Source organism: Taeniopygia guttata, chromosome 1A (assembly GCF_048771995.1).
Source record: "Taeniopygia guttata chromosome 1A, bTaeGut7.mat, whole genome shotgun sequence".
Lineage (NCBI taxonomy): Eukaryota > Metazoa > Chordata > Aves > Passeriformes > Estrildidae > Taeniopygia > Taeniopygia guttata.
Genome location: NC_133025.1, coordinates 17100572 through 17119685, shown reverse-complemented (window position 1 = coordinate 17119685; position 19114 = coordinate 17100572). Strand labels below are relative to the sequence as shown.

General features: G+C 37.5%; 1 protein-coding gene and 1 long non-coding RNA gene across 2 annotated transcripts in view; one reads left to right on the top strand and one right to left on the bottom strand.

The window, feature by feature from the left end:
• TAFA5 (TAFA chemokine like family member 5) overlaps positions 1-19114 on the bottom strand; it is a 673456-nt gene that overhangs the window by 25165 nt on the left and 629177 nt on the right. Inside the window, exon 6 of the mRNA XM_072920433.1 lies at positions 4755-4843. Within this exon, the coding sequence (XP_072776534.1) occupies positions 4838-4843 (6 nt within the window). The 3' untranslated portion in view covers positions 4755-4837. The remainder of the gene's footprint in view (positions 1-4754; positions 4844-19114) is intronic.
• The window catches only part of LOC140681091 (uncharacterized), a 96682-nt gene that overhangs the window by 55473 nt on the left and 22095 nt on the right, over positions 1-19114 (top strand). The gene's annotated exons all lie outside the window — the stretch shown is intronic.

Here is a 19114-nt window from a genome sequence, read left to right as displayed (position 1 = left end):
CAGCTGGGGCCAGCCACCAGTGGTGTCCCTCAGGGGTCTGTGCTAGGACCAGTTCTATTTAATATTTTTACAGACGACATGGATGAGGGCATCAAGTCCTTCATTAGTTAATTTGCAGACAACACTGTGCTGGGAGCTTGTGTTGATCTATTGGAAAGAAGGAGGGCTCTGCAGAGAGACTTAGAAGGGTTGGATGGATGGGCAGAGTCAAACAGCATGAAGTTTAATAAGTCTAAGTGCTGAGTTCTACATTTTGGCCACAAAAATCCCCTACAATGTTACAAGCTGGGGACAGTGTGGCTGGACAGTGTTCAGGCAGAAAGGGACCTGGGGGTGCTGGCTGACAGCCAGCTGAACATGAGCCAGCAGTGTGCCTCGGTGGCCAAGAAGACAAATGGCATCCTGTCCTGCATTAGGAATTGTGTGGCAGCAGGAGCAGGGAGGTCATTCTTCCCCTGTACTCGGAGCTGGTGAGACCGCATCTTGACTGCTGTGTCCAGTTCTGGCCCCTCAGTTTGGGAAGGATGTTGAGATGCTTTAGGCTCATCCAGAGGAGGGCAACAAGGCTGGTGAGGGGCTTGGAACACAAGCCCTATGAGGAACATTTGAGGGAGATGGGGTTGCTTAGCCTGGAGAAGAGAAGGCTTAGAGGCGACCTTATTGCTCTCTACAACTTCCTGAAGGGAGGCTGTAGACAGGTGGGGGTCAGTCTCTTCCATCAGGCAGCAACTGACAGAACAAGAGGACAGTCTCAAGCTATGTCAGGGAAGGTACAGGTTGGATATTAGGAAAAAGAATTTCACCAAAAGAATAATAAAGTATTGGAATTGTCTTCCCAGAGAGGTGGTAGAATCACCATCTCTGGATGTGTTTAAAAAAAGACTGGACATGGCATTTGGTGCTATACTCTAGTTGAGGTGTTAAGGTGTTAGGGCATAGGTTGGACTTGATGATCTTAGAGGTCTCTTCCAACCTCATTATTCTGTGATTCTGTGATTCTGTGATTAGACTAACTGAAATATTTCAGTTCACAAAAAAAGTCAGCAGATATTTTGCAATTCCCAGAGCATGCACATCTAAGCAGGACCTTTTATCAAGGAAGCATGTGATTTCAGAGCTGTGTTGCTTTCAGGCAAGGGGTTTTTTTTTGATTGTTTGGTTTTGGTTTATTTTTTGGGTTTTGGGGGTTTTTTTTAGGTTTTGGGGGTTTTTTTTGGGGTGGTTTTTTTTTTTTTGTTTGTTTGTTTTGTTTTGTTTTGTTTGCTTCTTTAAGAATCTGGATGCATATACCTTTCACTAAATCACATATTATTCCAATTAGAGACTAATCAAAATTTGAGTAAGAGATGTTGAAGGTCATAGAATCTCTTCCTACATAATGAACAGGAGCAAGTAACAAAACAAATGAAATAAAATAATAGAATTATTCATCTCAGCAAAGACTCATTTAGGTTGGGAAAAAGCCTTCCAGATAATTATAATTTATAGAATAATTCATCAAATATGAAAAATAACCCAAAAAGACAGAAGAAAGACATTGGCATTAAAAAGAGATAGTAGCTTTAAAAAAAATATTTAGATATCAGAAACTTGGGCTCTATAAATTATAGATACTTAAGCGGAGGCAAATGACTAAATTTCCTACTCTCAATGATGCCAACTATGTATTACAAATGGGTGAAAGCTACATGTCTCCCTTGTCTTATCTTTTTTTGTTACAAATATTAGTTAGGTTACACTTCCCAGTAGATGATTTTTCCTAGCTCTACTGCAAACAGACAATGTCAATATATATATTTAAATATTTTCCCTTCATTCCCCCATCTCTGCACTGCAGGTCCAGATACATTCCTGATATTTAAGAAATGTATCTGGACCTGAATTTAAGCAGACCTGGAAAAGTATGGAAAATGTATGTGAAACGTACAACAAAGAGAGAGAATTCTAAGGATACACAACTAGACAAGAAATGAGGTGATTTATTTACTTTCCTGCTGAGGAGGCAGCTATGGTGTTTTGATTAGTCCAAAAGCTCATAAAATATTTTTGTCATTTTGAAAAGTTTGAGGATGCTGATGAAGCAGCAATAAAGTACTAGGGGAGTATAGCACTAAAACTGTAGTACTAGGGGTAGAGTTGAAAGTACAGCTGGGAATATTAAGCACTCTACCTCCTCAGATCTCCCTGTAGAAAACTTGAAATTTCTCAAAAAGCACAAGGTACTAGAAATAGAATCACATTCCATATTGATAAACCCTTAATTTCATTTTTGCTCCAAAGGAAAAGCATGAGTCAACAAGAGAAGAACTTTGAACTACATAAAAATGTTATCTGTATTAATGGGGCAAGGCCAGCAAAATGAAGGCTGGAAGTGCTGATAAATAGAAGGTAGTTTAAATTATGCTGATATGTCTATTCCATTTTCTCAGCAGACCTTGAGCAGCATAATTAGATTGTTTTTCCCCCCTCCATCCAAAGGGCATTCATTCTTTGTGTCCTTATCCTTTTTACAGCAAGTGTCTGGGAGTGGTATCCTATTAACACTGTCACTGGAAAATGAATCTTTAGTGTGCTTATAGCTGGAGTCCAACTTCTTTCACCTAAAACCAGCAAATATACCTACACAGTCATAATTATATGTGAGTTATGCATTCTGTGAAATATGGGCACAGGTTTCAGTTTACTTTGAATAGATACAGGAACACACCTTTAATTTTTTCTGCTTTACTTTCCTTTGCCTATTCTAAAGTGTAAATTATAGATTACCTAACTTTCATCTGCCATTGGTTAGGAGAACATGAAGAGTCTAGGCAAATCCGTGTGCTCTCCCACTGTCACTCAGTTATGAAACTCCTCTTGAAACAAATGAAGGAATTAATGTTGGAAAATTATAGGATTTTTAAGGCATTTGAAAGTCTAAATGGAGGATAATCTGAGATGGGATTTGGGGGTGTTGGTGGTGCATATCAGTGTGTTTTCCATGTTGTCCTCAGCCGACACTGCATAAAGGCTCAAGCTTCCCTCTGGTCTCAAGCTGGACTCCAAAGATGCATTCAGCTTGAGGTTAAGACATCTAAACTTCAGTGACTACTTGTAGATTTCTGTACAAGAGCTAGTTAATAGACTCAAGCTAATGATAGAAGTCTGAAAATATCTGTGAGTTGATTACAACTAGTGCTGCTTGAAAGGCCCAAGAACACCTGAGATATCTATGTGATAGGTATTCTATGCGTCAAAAGGCAGAGACACTCTTGAGTATGTCTTGAGTGACACTGGGCAGCCAAGAAAGTTGTGTTCTGATAGTGTGAGTGTATTAGGTGACTGTTTCGAATGCTCTTCCGCAAATCAACTTTTGTGGCAGCTCAGTCATTTGATATGCTCCACTCACTGTATTAACTAGATGTTTAGAAACATGCCTATACACACCTTCATGAACACATGGTAATACAGATTTCCCTAGATCGAACCGAATTGTCTATTGGGTTGTGGAACTACTTTGTAATACTGACATAAAACTTGAAAGGTGCATTTTACTCCTGTACTATGAGTTTGATCACTACAAAATCTACTTAAGTTTACACAGAGAAATCTACTTAGCTTATGAAATTTAACTTGGAAAAAAAAAATCTGCATTTCCCACTGAATAGGCAGGTCAGAAGCTAAGCATTAAAAATCTGGGATTACTTTTTCTATAGATGACATATTTAAATGCAAGTTGGATGTGAAATACAAGAAATACTGGGCTAAGGTGTTAATATTCCTTTCATATTTTTCATAACCAGTATGATCAGTTATTATCTATATTGATTAGGTCATTCACTGTTTCTCTTTAACAACTCAGTTGCAGGAAATAAAATAATAATCACATTGGGGAATAATGATAATTAACAGTTACTGAGGACTAGAATTTTGAAGAGTGATAGTACTTTATTATGGTGTGAATAAAAATGCTTGACTGGTACTAGTTTATAAATGCCATATGCTGAGAAAAACACTGCTTTCTGCACTTAAAAACAGGAGTCCTCAAATGAGAAAACTCTCAATTTTCAGAGATCTTACTCATAACCAAATAAAAGTCATGTATGATGCTTGAAATTACAAGTGACCTGTCGTTTCCAGCAGCCACTTTCCAACAATCAATGTACTCATTGCAAAAACAAATTTAAAAATACAAAAAATATTATTATTTTCCTTATTTTGCTAAGAAGCTTGGTTTGAGTATCAACATAAAGAAAAAGAAGTTTTGATTTAAATATCAACATAAAGAAGTCCTGTTCTTGCCACAATCTGAAAGAAAATTTGTCAAGACCAATATCAATGTTGTCAATAAAGCACTGATCTCTGTAGATCTCTTTTACGATGGCTCCCTCTGCCTCAAGACCCTGTGATGGATGAGAAAGTCACACAGAGTACACAACAAGGAAGATTTTGAGAAGATTAAAACATCCAATCAAGGATTCAACTCAGTATAAAACGTAGCTATTTGTTACTATGTTAAGCATGTAATTTAATCCCAAGGGAATTTTCCTTCATACACTCCTGGGCATACATTTTCAGGGTCAGGTCCTAGACCCTGAGACCTTAAAGCACTATTCTACACTGTATAATGGAATGTAGGCCAGCTAATACAGCTTTGGGCATCTGCTCTATATTTTGATAAAAGATGGCCCAGAGCAATTATTATGGCTAGTTGAAATATGGTGTATGGATGAAAGGCAAGATGATTAAATGTTACAAATACCCACAAGACATACCTTTAACTGTCACATTAGTCTGCAAAAGGACAGCTTGTAGAAAGAGATGATCTGCTATAGTGAGGATGCATCCTAGCCTGGGATTAAAGCTGTGAAACACAAGAGGATACAAGTGGGTTACCAAGACAGAAGACACCCGTGTCTACAGAAAAACCTGATTTCCAAGAGAAGTCATGGAAGTCACTTTCAAACCGAGCTGAGAAACTATCATAGCCTAAGAAGTACTTACATCATTTACACAAAATTTAGAATTTAGACCTCTGGCTCAATTAGCAAACTGAACTCTTAAGTTTGTCATAGAAAGTATATAGCACTGTGAAATCATATTAAAGAAGAGATATGCAAGGGTTTTGTTGAGATTTATCTTAAAGAAGCATAATTTACTGTACCTCCATTAAAGTTATTTTTCAATATGAACCAAGCTATGAATAGAAAAACATGCTATGGAATTTGTAATTGGTATTTCAGCTGTTATTTAGAATGTTCCCAATGTAATTTTTTAAATGTTTATATTAAGTTACAGTTTTTAAATTTGACCAGTGTTGCAAGCTGAGATATGTAATATGAAGTAAATTTATAATATCTTACATTGGTTTATTTGCATATAATATAACAGTATGAATCTTCTTCATCTTGACCGTATTATCAGACTTTCTGAAAATATCAGCATGTACATGTGAATTTAGGAGGTTTCAGAGTAATGTGAATTAAGCTGCATTCACTTTCACCTGAACCAGGTACAGTGTACTCCTCTAGAACTAAAACATTTCAACACTTCATATAAAGGCAAAAATAGAGGAAGGATATTTCATACCAACAACTAAGATAAAAATATACTTTGAGAAACAGATACTTTTCTGAATACTGGAGATATTAAATGCAAGTATTGAGTGAAGAAAGAACTCTTTCAAAATAGAAGGGTATGATCATCTAATTAAGGCATATTGGGCAGCATATAAAGCACAAATTTATGGGATTAATTTACAGTTGCCCAGATGAACTTTTGTTTCCTCTAGCTTATAAGGATTTGATTTTGAAGTGTTGGTATGTTTTTCAAGTATCATCTGTGTGAAAATTTATGCAGGTCACATGTCTGATATTAAAGTTTTCTGTCTCTGTTTCTGTGCAGATATTATCCACACAATATGTGAAAGTTCAGAGTAAGTGAAGATTTCTGTCTGATTTTATACTGGATTTTTGTTAAACAACTTCCAGAATCTAGTCCCATTAGAAAAATATCTAGGATTCAGCAAGCTCATGCACCAGTTATTTTATCTTTTTTCAATTAAAATAGATTACCATCTTCCTAGGGAGAGGAAACTCTTGATTCTAGCTCTTTCCCAAGAGTCTGCCGTGCCTCCAGCAACAAATAGTGTGTATATGGCTGGTTATATTATATCAGAAGTGACAACACTGAGATACAAAATATCAACACTGAGAACTGCGAATAAGAAAATATGCTGAAGTAGCTTTTATGCCTTGCACAGGAAAAAAAATTTATGCCTTGCACAGGAAAAAAAATCAAATCCAGATAAGTTGTTTATGCTGCAGTGTAAGAGCTGAATATGTCACCAGCTCCAGTTAAAATACCTTGGAGCTTTCTACAGATGATTTGTTACTTGTTCATAGATTTAATTTTTTTTTTTTCTAGAGAGGTACCCAGTGCTCTCCAAAATATGTGTCTGATTGTTTGTCCTACTGTTACAGCAGAGGCTAGACATACTGTGCTGTTTGCTAAGAGCTACTTTGTCGATCTGTTTACATCAGTTATGGTTATTCATACAGAGCTGGAGCTGAAACACTTGCCTATCTCATCACTGAACACTACAGTACCTAAGCATTATTGTTTAGGGGATTCTCACAGCCTTGTTATGCATCCAGATTCTCTGGAAAATGCCTGAGGAGAGGCAGGCAGCTTAAAGATAAATCAATGTTGCAGTTATCTGTATGAGCACAACTTATGTAAACAGATAGAAGTTACTTTAGAGTATCTTCAGTACAGACAAGGGTGCAGCCATCACAGCATAGAAGTCTGAGACTATTTCTGCACTTTGCATTAAAGGAAGCACTAGATAAAATGAATAAATAATATTATGATCACATATCAGACCCAAAATTTCCCTTGCCAGGAAGTGGCCTAATTTCTGGGCCATGGAGTCATACTCCCATTTTCTTATTCACTCAATTTATCCCCTTTGAATGTTGCTTTCTGCTGTACTAGTACATATGGTGAAGAGAAAGATAATCACCTTTTCCTTTATAGCTTGCAACCAGCCACTCTGCTGAGGGACACGGAGAGATGTGGGTTAGCTTCCTTCGTGGAGAAGTTTTTCACCTCTTTGACAAACACTGTAACAACTAAGTAACAGAATCAATTACATATAAATAGTGAGTGCCTGCCAGACTCTACCTACTTTTTGGAAGAAAAAATTGAGCCTGAGTTTGGATAATTTACATAGCCAAATTACTGAATTTGCTAAAGCACCCAAGTCAAGAAAAGAGTTGGTAATCTTTACTAATGAGAATCTTTTAGGGAAGTAAAAGTGTTCCTTGTAGAAAGCTCTTCATAATTTGCTATAAATTAACTTAATCTAATCCTGTGGACTATTCTATGTGCTATAAATTCCTCTCTCATATTGCCAAATTGGATTTATGAATTCTCCTCATGAGAAGATATTATGAAATTACCAAAAAGTAGCAAAGGCAGTTATCTGCCTACATGCTTTTGTGGATCTGGTCCTATCTTTCTTCTCTGAATCTAGGCCTCTGGAAAGGGAAAACTGTGGTGTATTTTCAATATTCAGACAAGGGAGTAAAGAGCATGTGAATCGCACTTCGTATTAGTCATGTTTCAATTCTCCAGACAAGAATAACAGAAGCCTCAGGGCACTGCTTATGCTCTTTGTGCAAGGGTTCATGCCAGTGTGCGCAGGCTGTTGTAGGAGCATAATCTTGCAAGGACTGCTGTACCCTGGCTTTTCCCAGGGTACCCTCCCTGAAAAACAGACAGGAACAAATGGTAACAATTTGCATCTTGCAGTACACAGCAGCTGGATGCCCCATGTCCAGGTCAAAGCACCAGTTCAGGCTACGTCAAACAGCAATTCCATGTAGGAAATGTTTTCTATGGTTCTGACAAATGTGATAATCATAGAATATCCTGCATTGGAAGGGACGCACAAGGAGCATCAAACAAGTCCTGGCCTTGCACACGACAGTCCCAAGACACCTTGTGCCTGAGGGCAACAAAGATGGTTAAGGGACTGGACCACCACTTACAAGGATAGGCTGAGTGATCTGGGTCTCTCTACTCAGAGAGACTTCAGACTTGAGAATGGAAGATTAAGAGGGAAACTCATCAATGTCTACTCGTCAATGTCTATCTGAAGAGAGAGTGTCAAGAGGATGGAGCCAGAATCTTCTCAGTGGTGCCAAGAAATAGGACAAGAGGCAATAATCAGAAATTGATGTACAAGAGGTTTCACCTGATTATGAATTATTCACCTGATTACAATTATTATTGTGTGGGTGACCATGCACTGGGACATATTGCTCAGAGAAATTGTGGAGTTTCTCCCACTGGATATATTCAAGAACCATCTGGACACAATTCAGTGCAATGTGCACTGGGATGAATCGTCTTAAGCAGGGAGGTTGGACCAGATGGCTTCACTGTGGTCTCTTCCAACCTCACCCATTCTGTGATTCTGTGATTAGCCAGCTCTTTGAGTGTTCTCAAATGAACCCTATCAGGCCCCATGGGCATGTAGGGATCTAGCTGGAGCACCACAGCTGGCACAACTTCAGGGTTAACTGGGACTTTATTGTTCTCACAACCATAGTACTCAAGCACTGAGCACTAGAACCCCCCTAACCCATAAAGCATAGAAAACAGAAACAAAGAATTAAACATCTCTTCCTTGCCTATGTCCCTGTCATCTGGACCTCTTTGTGCCCTCTGTGCAGCATTAACATCCAGCAACTTGATATTCCCCATAAGATTAAGAGCATTTTAGTTGGAAGTGTCCTTTAATTCCTTGAAGAATAATTAATTGATTCCTTGTCCTTGCTGGAAGGTCTATATTAGACTCCAGTGATAACTGGAATTATTTATTTGCCTCTTAATCCTTACTCAGTGGCCCTCATCCATGACTTTTCCATGACTAAGCTCCATACAGCCCTTCTGTTACATACAACACCATACCCCTGCCTCATCCACCCTGCCATCCAACATGACACTTCAGTCACAGGAGTCAGCCCACCAGGTCACATTATGCCAGTGTTGTCATCTCTGGGACTTGGACAAAGCTTCAAGCTCCTCTTATTTGTTCCTCATGCTGCTTGTGTTGGTGTAGAAACATTTTAAGTGCACGTCTTAGCTGACACATTGTGTAGCAAATTGATGGATCCCAGTAGTGCTCAGTTCCTCAAGTCTTTGCATTCCATCCCATTGCTTATCCCTGTCAAGTCTGTTTTCATCCCTTTCCCTCTTCCAGGCTTTAAAGCCCTATCTATGAGTTCTGCTAGCTCCTATCCAGAAACCCTTTTTTTCCCCTCTGAGAAAGGTGCATCCCATGAGGCAACAGTAGACCTGCTGCAGTACAGACCATCCCATAGCCAAAAACCCCACAATTTTTCCAATGCTATTTGGAGCCTTTTGTTGGTCTGAGAAGTCCGCCTGTTCCTTTCTATATTCTTCCTTGCTACTGGAAAAACTGAGGAAATCATTACCTGTACTCCTGTATCTTCAACTAATCACCTCAGGGACTTGAAATCTCTTTTGCCCTTAGATTCTTATTTGTCTTCTCACCAATAGTGGATAATAATCAGAGGGCTGTAACAGACTGGACAGTTATAGTGACCCTTACCCAAGCCCCTGATAGGCAGCAGACCTTTCTGTCTGAATATTGGGCACTCTGTTTCCTTGAGAAGCGAGTAATCTATGATAACTACCCTTCTTTTCCTCTTAACAGAGGTCATAGGGTAGGGGGTGGACTGTGTTGCCCTATGTGGTCCCTCTATCCCCAAAGCATCTTTGTTCCCCTCTCAGGTGAAACTGTCTGCAGCAAAACTATCCTAGTTTTAGAGCCTCATATCTGTTGCAAAAATGCCAGTCCTACTTCTAATTGTCAAGTTTCCCGGAAGGGAGGATCCCTCCTTCTGGTATGGGCACTGACAATCTTCAAACCTTCATGTTCAAGAGATCCTTGATTAACTACTTCAGAAGGTTCTGAGTTCGCCTCCACTACAGTGGAAATTTGAGGCTCCTGAGATTGTAGCATCTCTGAGAATAGCCTACCAATTTCTTGCTCATCATCTTGAATACTGCACAGCCTGTTCACTTCCTCCTGTAGTTCCTTCACACTGATCACTGACAGTTGCACACTTTTTGAAAAAGGCATGATTATAAGTCCCAGCCTCACAGAGAGTCATCAGACTCTCTTGTTAACCTGGGACCTGGTGAGCTACATTTACTAACCAAAGGTCTGACTGGCTGGAGGCCTCTGACATGGCTGCTGCAGTGAATCAGCAGCTGTGGGGAAACAAGCTCTGTGACATGTCAAAACCATACCTGAGAGAGCAGGTAAGACAGGGGATGAAAATATCTGGTTTTGACCTCCTTCACCAGCTATTGAGTTTGTCCACTGCCTCTGTTGGTTGACAAAAGATGGTCGAGATCATTGACAGACAGCCCAGTTAAAAAAGTATATAACTTACAATGTCCATAAGAAATGAAACTTTTTTCTTCAAGTCACTTTGTAAAATCTGGCTAAGGTCACTCAAGGGTATAAAAGTAAGCATGAAATGGTGTTGTGGCTGTATTTCCTACAACCAGCTACCAGCTCAATGGACCTATATTGGCAGAAAATATCAAACAGTATGACCTTTATCAAGATCCATTTGTTCTGTTTTCTAATCTAAAATATAATTCTTCAGAATCAAATTTGAAATCATCATTTAATTATATGCCATGTTTCATTTACTGTCAAACAGACATATGCAAGCTAACAGAATATTTTGTCCATCTGCTACAGCCATAAGTACTTCCAGCAACAATGTCAATTGATTTTCTCCTTCACAAGATTCCTTGTCAGTTTGTTTGACCTTTTTTTTTTTTTTTTTTTTTAATGATCAATCTATCCTGGTTTTACTTTTATTCTAGTGTTTTCTATTGTGAGAAAAAATGTAACATAACCTTGAAACAATTTTAAAAATATTTAAAAAAAAGGCATGCCGTTCCCTCTGATAGCTGCAGGAAGTGGATTTTTTTTCCCCAGCACACCAATTGGGTGTGTAGAAAAACAGGAAAAAAAATAATCTTTCATAAAAATTGTAAGTAATAATTGCAAATTCCATGCTACTGGTTGAAGCAAAACATGGGACCCTGGTGCTATTAAATAAAATTTAAACAATATTCTTTGTTTACAAGAAAAATAATATTTTGTGAGCTTATTCAAGCAAACAAATATGTTGACTAATGCAATGAATCAGTGCATGCTGAAGAGGCAATTATCAACTGAAGAAGGAATAAAGAAAGGACATGGCCAATTAGTCAAGAATTCAGTGCAGGTGGCTGTCTTTGTTTGGGTTAAGTAAGCAGTCTCCAGAGGTGAAAACATTTCATGAACTGTGAAAGAAACCTTATCAAAGAGGTAAAGCATAAATCCCTTGTATGATTTGAAGTCTGAGTTTCAATCTATGACTTGACAGAAGAGGTGGTTCAAGACACAACTTTCAAATGGCAAAACAAACAGACAGGACATCTTTTAAAAATAATATTAGAAGATTAAAGCCATTTTGCTGTAATTTTGAGAGTTGTTGCAAGGTGTATTCTTCATACTGTCTGCAATTTCATTTGCTTTCGTTTTCTCTTTTCTAAGAGTAAAAGTTATATGGAAAAAAGTGTAGGAAACTGCATGGAGGAATTTTTCCTGTTTGGTTTCTGATGAATTTGAATACATTTGCCCAGCAGTTTTATGCAGAGCATGTAGAAGAATTAATCATTGAGAACTTTCTAAGTTCAAGTTGTTGAATAGTTTGCCACACCATGCTGATAATATTGAGTTTTCATTAGGTTTTACAGGATACAACTCAGACAGATTTAAATCAAATAAAGATAGGTTGACCTCCTACTGCTCACACTGGCCTTCACTTTTGTTTCTGAACAGTAGGAGAAAATCCATTGTAAGCATTTGCTTTTGCAATGGTCTGTTATATTATTTCAGCTGTGCAACTGCTATAGGAACAGAGAAGAACTCCCCTGACAAAACCAGAGTGAAAGCACTTAAAATTATCTGTGGGAAGCCTGATGAAAATTTACAACCACCACAAGCTGGTCACACAGATTTGCATGTTTACACAGCAGAAAAAGTGTACTGAGCTCAGACTTCTACATTTATCAGCCCATGATGTGCTCCCAGAAAAGAAAAAACAACTTCTACATCTGCTGTGCAGGTAGACAAACAAAAGTTTGTATGCCAATGTCTAAAGAAAATAGTTATGATACCAGTCACACTAGCTCTTCACAACACTTTTCATCCAAGCATCTTTACTTTGTTCTATAAATATATTAGCCATTAAAATGTCATTTTTGGAAGAAAACTTACACTTTATTTTATTTAAATCCTTTATTAGAAAAGGCAAATGTCTGAAATCTCCATGATTTAGACATTCAGATGTGATTTATGTTTTTAAATCTAGTTTCTTAGCTCACCTCACCTTTCCTGTCATGTCATTATGTCTTTCAACTTAATAATGATGCAAAAGTAGATGTGTAAATCTCCTAGGCAATTTACATTGCATTTTTTCATAAAGGCACATACATTTCTCCCCTGTCAACTGTTTTGTTGTGGTCTCCTTAAAGTTTTCAACCCTTAAGTAGCACTTACTTTTATAAAATCCATGCTAACTCATATATTGCCCAATAGCTATATTGCCCCAAGAAGGCCCCTTGATGAGCCAAATATATGTGTATAATTAAAGTTAGAACTCATTATTTGGTTTGCTGATAGCTCACTATATTATATACGACTGGATATTTCAGTATGGAAATGCTGTACATAAACATTGGGTCTAGTGAGATGCTAGGTCAATAAGCAGATAGAATCCACTCCTTTCCCCATGCTGTCCATACTGTAAGCACTGTGGGATTATGGCACTTAAATACTTAAAGAACAGAGTCCATGTGTACTTCTTATTTGTAAGGTGCAGAGCATTCTTACACTAGCTTGAGAATCTGGCTAGGGTCCTTATTCTCCAGTTTCCTGAGCTTTGCCTACAAAAAGTGGAAAACTCATTATATAGTTGCAGCTATTTTTTTTCCACTTTGTTCTTTCAATTTCTTCTTCATCATTCCATCTTCCCTCATGTCAGAGAATTCTTTTCACAATTACTGGCATAGCTCCTTTATTCCTCTAAGAGCATCAAGAGATATAGCTCATCACTAACCCAAGGTGTCAGTGCTCTACTGGCAAGTGCTGAGACATCTGTCTCCTTCAGTGTTGGAGAGCATGGACAAGGACAGGCAGTGTACCAGTCGCCACTGCCTTGAACTAGCATTTCAGGAGATGCTGAGATCTTTCACACACTTACAGGAGCTACTGCTTTCTGCACCTACCCAATCCTTCCATTGTTTTATGGCCCTTGTCCTCTTCTTGGTTTAGAGTCAGCAAAAGCAGAGTAAACACTAGAGCCACCAAGGCCTTCTTTTTGAGTGTCTCAGAAAGGGATCCAGGATTCCTAAAGATGTTTCCATTAGAAATGAAAAGGCTCTGGCTGTAAGACTTTAATGGCATGGTATTACACTTCAAATGATGTCAGGTAACTTTTCACATTACCAGAGTATTACGTTAGCACAAGGTTATAAATAACAAGATACGTGTCATAAAGAGGTAAAGAAGGAGTTCATAACAACCATTTCAAATTTTTCTTTTCATAAATGATCAGCTATAATTAATGAATTTATAATTCACATAACTATAGTAGTATTAGATATAATTCAGTAACTACAATTATTCTCTAGAAAATTATTTGTTATAAAAATAAGTGATATGGATTATTTTTGAAAAATCTGTATGACATCCCTCTCTTGGAGGAGAATGAAAGAATAAATTATTGCATTATAGAAATAAAATGTATAAAAAAATTTCCTGTGGTGGCCAGCATAAATGTATTTTAATTCAACATATGAATTTAAATATGCAAATTACTCATAGGCACAAACACAGAGCAATTGATACTAATTGCTCAAGCACTTATCCTAATATGTTCTTGGAATTACAATGAAGGAAATGTGGTACATTAAATACTATGAGTGACATCTCTGAAATTAAGATTCTGTCAAAAGATTTACAAAGTAGTAGGCATATGCTCCAGTTTGCCGTGAACACAGAATAGAGCTGAATGCTTTTAAGATTCGATTACAAAGTGAATGACTGCAACAAATGCAAGAGATGCTGTGTCACTATAGAACTCCCAACACAGAGATACCAAAACAACTTCCTGTTTTCACCCTAAACTCCTGTTTTTTCAGCCTAACCCTTTGTCACAAAATTAGATTCTCTAATCTTGGTCAAAGTGACTATTTGCAGAATTTTTCCAGTAAGAAAATCATAGCTTAAATTATCATTTCGTGTTTGCATGCTCTCCCTCTGTCCCCCAAAAGAACAAGGTAAAGCATTAAATGAAAGGATAACAACATTTTGAATTGGGAACAATAGTTCAGTTACAGTCAAAATATACTTATTGCTTCTGTGTCTGCTTAAAATTATTTTTTCATGATTTTGGAACAGCAGCAATTTGGACCTTAATATATTACTAGATAGAAACATTGAAATATAGAGAAATAATAGAGGAAGAGAAGTAAGAGTAAAAAACACTCGAGCACATAAAACATTCTACTCTAATGTATGCTGGAGGAAGGTATTCACAGAACATGCTTACAGAGTCCCAGTATAAAGGATTAGGATACGTCCTAGCAAACTAGACATAAGTTTGCATGCAATAAGGTGACAAAAGACTTCCTGCAGGGACCTGCATCATTAGACACCCTAAACTGAGGTAATTCTTCTGCTTTACAGACCACTGCCTTTTTCTAGAGGTAGCCCACAAAAAATACAGCCCATGTATAAAACACAAAAACTAATGGTCACATTAAAGGAATTAGGATGTGTAAAGATGATCTAAACATTTCATACCTAGTAGCCTTAACATAACACTTGTCATCCTCTGAAGTATTTCAAAAATCCTCTCTCTTAGCCATGCAACATAATCCATACCATCTATCCCAGAAGACTTTACACCTATACTGTGTTTCCAAATCCTTCCTAGGTCTCACCTACCTCAAAGGAACTATAAATGCATCAAAACCCAATAAGTCTATGAAGAATTTCTGATCTGCTTTCACCAATATCTGAAATAACTTATTTCCTTTGCTCCTCAGCAAAGATTTCTCTGCTTCAATGTTCTCTAATGTGTTGTCATAGACTGCAAACTCATGAGAGCTCTTAAGCAGTAGGAAAGTTATCTCCAGCACAGGTGAGGTATCTGATAATTTATCACTAGGTTACACTGGTCACAGCACTGTACAAGCTTTTCAAGACCATATTTGAATAAGAGAAGGTACCAGCCTTAGGCAGGATAATAAAAACATATGCAATTTTATGAGGACCACCTCTCACTCTAGCATCAGCTAGCATGGATCATGTATTTCTGGCTATGGAATAGCCTTCATAGACCTCTGCAAGGAGCAAGTTATTAGCTGTGGGCATGTCATTCCTATCTTGACCATTTCGGGTCCAAAGAGGCTTCCTCTTTTACCTGATGAAACACTCCATATGATCATCTGCTACTTGTCAATCTGCCCTCAAGGTTGTCTCCTTGCAAGGTGGTATTTACCATCACCTTGTCTACCTATTGAAAATTACTACTTGTGACATACCTGTATCCAATGAATTCTGGTAAAGCAGCATGTCTAACTTTCCTGTGACCATCAGTAATGGATATATCCCCAACCAGTAAGTCCCCAGTGGATCCCAGTAGATCATTAATGACAGGCATACCCCTGTCATAAGACCAGTAGTTACTGGCATTGCAAGGTATTCTAGGACCTTACCCATCAGGTCAGAAAATTCAGACAGACCAGAATCATCTACTTGATAGTATTCTTCATGCCTGAACATTTGACTCTTCCTGATGCAAATGGACATTTTATTTCAGTGCAAAATCACTTCTCTGTCCAGAACGCACGAATCTGCATTCTCAGCAATGACAATTGTCCCCACTGTCATCTTTCACATAGTTCTGTCTTGGTTATCAATGTAGAAAAGCAACTGCTCTAAACTCTGTCTCAATGACCTTCACAAATTCCATTAAATTTTCTAAAACAGATGCCTGTGATATCAAGTAGATGCCAAATTGAGAATATAATATGAATCATTATGCACATACTGAAAACTGAGCAAAAATATACAGGAATTCCATCCAAAATTTTTGTAGGAAAGCCTTCAATGCAGCCCTAATCTGTCTGAGCAAAATAAACCTCAATTTGACTTAATAGCAGTAAAATTACATGAAGTACAATGCTTACGAAGTATTCGGTTGATGTAGGGATATCCAGCTCCTTTTTTAATATCTTCTCCCTCTTTCCCTTCTTTAAATAATTAATCCTTACTGTCTTGAGCCTTTTTAAGAAAAGCAGACTTTCACTTCTGTTTTGATGACAACAGCAGAAGCCTGGCTTTGCTTACTGTCACATGCCACACTTCTCTGTACCTCTAACTGAAAACATTTTCAGATTAAAAAATGCTGATTCCCTCTCATTGTTTGCCATCTGGCAATGCATGGAAAATATTCTCTACATGGAGTACCAATAGCCCTTCTTCCTTATGAGAATAGACACTGCCTAATGTATACACACAAGAGTTATTCCATGAGACAGCTTTGCCAGAATGGACACACTCAAGTCTACTCGTACTGGGTCGGGCTGGGATGAAGTGAACTCTCATCACAGCAGCCTGTATGGTGCTCTACTCACATTTGTGGCTAACAGTGTTGGTAACACACCTGTATTTTGTCTGCTTCTGATCAGTGCTTACACAGTATCAAGGCCTTCCCTTATTTCTCACTCTGGCCCTGTCCTCATCCCCCAAAAATGATCCAAGGGTAAGCAAGAAAATAGAAGCAGTGGGACGGCTGACCTGAATCAAAGCAAGGTCATATGGTATCATGCTCAGGAAAAAAAAGACTTCAGGAAAGGAGCAGGAAGGGAGAAACATAGGTGCTTATGTTGTTTGTCTTCACAAGCCACTGCTGCCTGTGATGAGGATCTACTTTAGAAGAAATGACTAAACATCTGCCTGTGGAAGAGAAACAGTCAATAAGTTTTTTTTATTTTGCTTTGCTTGCACATAGAATTTTGTTTCACTTATTAAACTGTTCTTATCTCAACCCTCAAAATTTTTCACTTTTGCTCTTTTATTTTCTGCAGGGGGGGGAGAAATTTAGTCACCAAATGTGTCGGTGCTTAGTCCCTAGCCAAGGTTGGGCCACAACATTATCATATTCATATATCCAGAAAGGCATACACAGAAATATTTTTCTGTCTCCCTTGCACTATATTAATCTGTATTTAGCTTTCTTCCAATTTTTTATACTATGATGTATTGAGAGAACCATGTAGATCACACCTGTTATCTATAGGAAAGCAAAGGAAGTAGCACTCCACACTCCTGCTGAAGAGAATAACAATCACCATGGATGTTTTCATTAGCCTCTTCTATAATGAAATCTCTCTGCTTTACACTACAGCCTGCATTCATCTTTCTTTTTGGATTAGGTAAGAATACCTAGAACTTGCACGTTCTTTTGGAAGGATAATAGAACTTGCACTTTTTTTTGGGAGCGGGACTTACTAAAGGGTAAAAAGGCTCTATGACAAGAGATATATCTTTTATTGCTACCAAGTTGTGGTTTTCCTCTTGGAAAGCATAGCAAAATTGCTGATCACATGAAAGTCTAGCATAAAGAAATAAAATCTGAAATCTGCAGCCACAATAATTCTGTACTCAAACACAGGTAGGAAAGGTGTCTCAGGTAACCTTGAAGAGGTTATGTCTATCTTAAGAGGGAAAGTCTAGCTGAGGATGCTGGCTCTGGAAAGAAGAGATCTTGTGTTCTTTTCACAGAAAGGTCATGGGGTAGAAGAGAAGGAACTTTAAAAACCCTATTATTAAATCAGTTTTTCAGGCAATAGAAAATATATCTGCTATACGTTTACACCATTTGGAATCCATGGTAGTATTTAATTTATATTAAATATTAATAAAAATTATTGGATCAGGAACTTGAGGAGAAATAGAGTGACTCACTTCTCAATCTCAACACTAGCCCAGTTCAGACATATGATTCCCATCAGTCTAATCCCTTTGCCTCATGGTACAGTACCTATTAGAATTTCTTCTAAAGTTTCTGCTACTGAATATTATCAAAGAAAGTATATGAAGCTAACTGAAATACATCTGTTTTAAAATTAATATTTTCTGTCAGTGCACTATGATTATTTTTTACTGTTCAGAAACAAGGAAAAAAAAGATATTATTTAGCACTCATAGTCTCTGGGGTTAATAATAAGGAATAACATCTAAGACAAAATGAAAGGTGAATACCATGGGTTGGGGTTGATATAACTATATACATCAAGCTGTGTATGTGAAAATCTCATGAAGTGCAGAGGTTCCCATCAATTTAAAACCAACTAAAATAACGATGCAATGACACAGAAACCAACCCTTCATCATCAGAAGAAAACAGACAGTTAAAAAATTCTGACCTGTAATTTATATTATTTTCTTATGCAACATAGCAAAATAAATGTCATATCTATTTTATGGTAATATGAGGGCCACTTTGGTCTTGAGGTTCAGAGTTAGAACTAGAAATTTCCAGGTTAAACAGTAAAAAATCTTCCATATTATTTACTAAAAAGAAAAAATAAACAAAACAAACACAAACAAAACAACAAAACAAACAAATTAAAAACCCCAGGAGAATAATATGTCCCAAAACAGTAAAAAAAACCACTTCAGGAATCATTCATAGAGTTTCAGTCTCATGCCAGAATGTTTCCAGCGATGAATAAATGAACAAACTAGTCACATGCTGGATTGCATACTAAAATCTTTGCAAGTTAGTTTATGCAACCTTCTTCAAAGTATTGTTGATTGAGTTAAAATTGGATTTCTCCTCCGACTGATTATCTAATGTGATAGAAAATACACAGTCCAAGAACAAATTTAGATTTCTGTGGAAAATTAAACTGTAATGTGGGGTTATCCACTGAGGCATTAAATATAGCTGTATAA